The sequence below is a fragment of the Nematolebias whitei genome, chromosome 5, assembly GCF_014905685.2.
Source record: "Nematolebias whitei isolate Nwh7 chromosome 5, NemWhi1, whole genome shotgun sequence".
NCBI lineage: Eukaryota > Metazoa > Chordata > Actinopteri > Cyprinodontiformes > Rivulidae > Nematolebias > Nematolebias whitei.
Genome location: NC_056502.1, coordinates 32,102,217 through 32,106,236, shown reverse-complemented (window position 1 = coordinate 32,106,236; position 4,020 = coordinate 32,102,217). Strand labels below are relative to the sequence as shown.

At 42.0% G+C, this 4,020-nt stretch overlaps 1 protein-coding gene across 1 annotated transcript in view; it reads left to right on the top strand.

The window, feature by feature from the left end:
- The window catches only part of LOC119410375 (junction-mediating and -regulatory protein), a 37,859-nt gene that overhangs the window by 29,470 nt on the left and 4,369 nt on the right, over positions 1-4,020 (top strand). Inside the window, exon 5 of the mRNA XM_037677287.1 lies at positions 2,934-3,173. Coding sequence (XP_037533215.1) covers positions 2,934-3,173 — 240 coding nt within the window. The remainder of the gene's footprint in view (positions 1-2,933; positions 3,174-4,020) is intronic.

The following is a 4,020-nucleotide window of genomic DNA, read 5'->3' as shown; positions in this document are numbered from 1 at the left end:
GCCACTGGCCAAAAGGATGGACCAGCACAGAAGATCAACATCATCAGACCAGGACTCTGAGGTCTACACTCATCTCCAGGTCAGAGGTCACTCTTTCAGGGATGAAGATGTTCACATCCTGGACAGAGAGGAACGATGGTTTGAGAGAGGAGTAAAGGAGGCCATCTTTGTGAAAAGAAACCGTCCACCATTAAACAGGGGCGGAGCCTCCAGGTTCAACTGTCCCCCTCTTACAATGCTGTGATTGCTAGTATCACTCAGCCCTCTGTGAACAGTAAACAGCCATCAGGTGCTAATGATACATTGTTAGGCTGATGGTCCTTCTTGAGCATGTGATCAGCTGGTTCTGGTTGTCAGCAGCAAAACTGGTTGATCCACTCTGAGAAGGTGCTATTTAAGAGACTGAGCTGAATACAGCTCCTCAGACTGAGGAAGTCCTCAGGATGAGAGACGAAACGTTTCTACATTTTTTTGTTGATTTGCTTTGTTTTGTTTTTTTGAATGTCCAGAGGACCAGATTTAACTTTTTTAGATTCCACCTTATTTCTTAAGGCTGGCCGCTCATACCATACCTTACCATTTTATTTATAGAGCACTTTAAACAGCGACAGGGCCAACCAAGTGCTGTACAGACAGAAACAAACAGGTAAAGCACACAGCAACACAAAACACAACATAAAATCAGAAGTAAGGCTGGCTGCTCATATCATCACAGTCCCTGTGTCCCACATCTTCAATCTCTCCATAAGACAAAACTCCATCCAGACTCTTGAAAACAGCCTTTGTTCTTCCTTTGCTGAAGGGAGGAGACCCCACCTCACTGAACAACTATGGACCAATCTCTAAACTCTGCATTTTAGACAAGGTTCTAGAAAAACTGATAAACTCTCAAATCAAAAATGACCTGGACTCATTTAACATCTTACCTCCACATCAATCTGGTTTCAGGAAACAACACAGCACAACCACTGCTTCACTGAAGGTTCTTAATGATGTTGTTGAAGCACTGGATGCTAAGGATTATTGTGCTGCACTTTTCTTAGACCTGTCTAAAGATTCTGACTCTGTGGATCAGAACATCTTGTGTCATAAACTCTCAGAAACTGGTTTCTCAGATCACACCATTGGTTGGTTCTCTAATTATCTCTCAGACCGGAGGCAATGTGTTCAACATAATGGTACTTCCTCCAGTTATTTAACAGTCAACAATGGTGTACCACAAGGCTCAGTCTTAGGACCCACCCTCTTTACAATCTACATAGGTAATGTAGGTAAAAACATCCCTAATGCATCCATACATTTCTATGCTGATGACACAGTTGTTTATTGTCGAGCTAAAACAGTTGATAAGGCTTTCCAGCTTTTGAAATCTGCATTTAACATCATCCAGACTGATTTGTTCCTTTTTGGACCTTCTCCTACTCCGCTCCTGTTTCCTGGAATATCTTACAAAAACATCTGAAGCTCTTGACCTTTGACCTCTCTAAGTGGCTTTAAGAATCTGTTAAGTTCCTGCAGACATGTTCCTGTTTTTAGTTTTATACATCGCCTAATAATGTAACTTTTTTTTCGTCGCTGCTTTTTCCTTTTGACTGTCCTTTTGGCTGCCATTTTATTTTAATTTGTAAAAAAAAAAAAAAAGGAAAAAAGAAGAAAAAAATTAATTTGTATGCTTCTTTTATGGTTGTCTGTTGTTGTTGTTGTCATCACTCTTTGTTAAAGCAATCTTCGCCACTTGCTCTTGCCGAACTCGGACGCTTCTCCCCTCCCTCTCCGCTTTGCTTTGTTGCTCTGTCTGTCTGTGAAACTGCTCCTGAGACTCTCTTGCATCTTCTGAACCATAATTATGGACTTTTTGATCAGTTGGTCCCTCAACACAATTTACAACATTTCTTGAAGAGAAGACAGGCTTTAGGCGAGCCGATTTGCCCTGTTGGCACACACGCAGCTGGATATCTCATTGACTTCAAGACTTGATGATGTGTCTATCTCTGCTGCCATCTGTGGATTTTAAGGACACATATTTAATTGGATTTACGATAACTGGTTCCTGCTTTTTGGATTCAGCTGCTTGCTGGTTTTATCTACAATCAAGGAAGTCGTCGGCAGCAAATTTGGACCTGATCACGCTGCTTGCCTTTATGATGGCTTGGTTCGTGTCTCGAGTACCCAGACTCAAATGCTTTGGGCAGAATGGATCAGATCTTGATGATTTTACTCAGTCACGTTCCATCGGTGTGGCCATGTAATTTGAACATTTCTGAACCGTTTGGACCAACACAGACTCAACGTAGATGTCATTAAGTTCTGCATGTCCCCTAAACAACTGTGTGTTTATCTGAATTTGGCTCCCCTGGTTGGCCTTGAAGGCCATCTTATCTGAATTGGCCTGGAGAACATGTGATCTGACGCTCTGCCCCCCCTCCCCCTACCATCGAGGAATTTCCAACTGATAACCAGAGGAAACCAGCTGAGTAAGCATTGTGTCATCATTTCAGGACTTTTGGATTCCCATAGACGTTATTCTTGGCCATTCCCCGACTTACCTCGAGAATGTTTATGGATCTCACCGGAGGACACTGCCTGATCATTCCATCCTTATCAGAACTCTTACAGTGACCTCGAGAGCGTCCATGAACATTGCTCACCACTCTCGTCATCCCCTCTGCAGAATGTCTACGTCACTGTGCTTGTTTGTGCGAGGTGTTTTTTAATATCAGTGTTTTTCTTCTCAGTCAAGAAGAAAAACTGATAGGAATTTGTTTGCCTCCAATTCCTACGTGTCCAGTTTCACTACTTTTTGTCTGTCTGAACAGATCTCACTTGTAAATGAGTCTTCTAGGGTCAATGTGACTTATCTGTCTAAACAAAGGTTGAATTAAAAAAAAGAACCAGGACTTCTGCCTCAAGGTCAGCTTCCTGTGGGTTTCTAGTGTTAAAAACAAACACAGTCAGGTTGTGTGACGTGCGCTTCGAGGCCTCTGAGAGTGGTGGTTTTGGTTTTCAGATGCGGAGTCTGCAGGGCGGACAGGAAGCCATGGCGCGCGTGGACCAGCTGGAGGCGCTGTACTACGGCTTGCAGCTGCAGCTGTATGACGTTCGGGCCGAGGTGCTGCGCTGCGAGGAGCTGCTGTTGACTGCGCAGCTGCACAGTCTGCGCAGACAGATCATAGGTGAGTTTGTGCAGCACTGGGGTTGAGTCATGAAATATGATCCAAGTGTGAAGAAAAAACAGTTTTATAATAATAAAATCATTTAGAAGAGAAGTGTTAAGCTTAGAAAATAATTTAATTCAAGGTCTGATTCTGCACGTTTTTATGAAGCTGTAAAACATTTAAAAGTCTGTATGTTACTACAAAGTAGAAGGAAAAGAAATCTGGAGGAAGTGTTTTGTTGTTTCTGAGGTTTGAGTTTAAAGTTGAAACATTGAATGTTGAGAATAATGTGTGAATATTATTTAGATAATTATTTTAAAAAGTTGAGGAAAAAGTAAAAATATGTTTTTCTAGAAAAGTAAAAAATTGTCTAAAAAATTCCATTAATGATTTTCTAAACCAGTAAACCTTTGTGTATTTTTTCCATCATTAGGCCTGAGCATCAGAGGCTTGTTAAAATAATATAGTGGAAAAAAAAAAGTCCATGCTCAATAATCCAGGTATACAATCCAACAATTTTCAGTCAGGTCATCTGGACAGTTTCTTTTTTTGCTGAAACGTTTCACCTTCCATCCAGAAGGCTTCATCAGTCAAGGAAACACACAACACAAAACTGATTCTTCCCCGAACAGTTTACTCCAAAAGTGGAACAAACCAGTTATGTTGGTGCTAAGATGGTGTCTTTGGCACGCCCCCTCCTCTGGAGCCGGCCCTCTTCCTCGTCGACAGTCATGTCAAACTGGTTCAAAACCAAAAAAGACTGTCACACCTCCACACCTTAACAGTAGGATGTTTCTTAAAGTCTTTGTTCCTCTAATTCACAGACGAGGCCCCTCTGTTCCCATCAGGTGTGAAAACCGGCTGG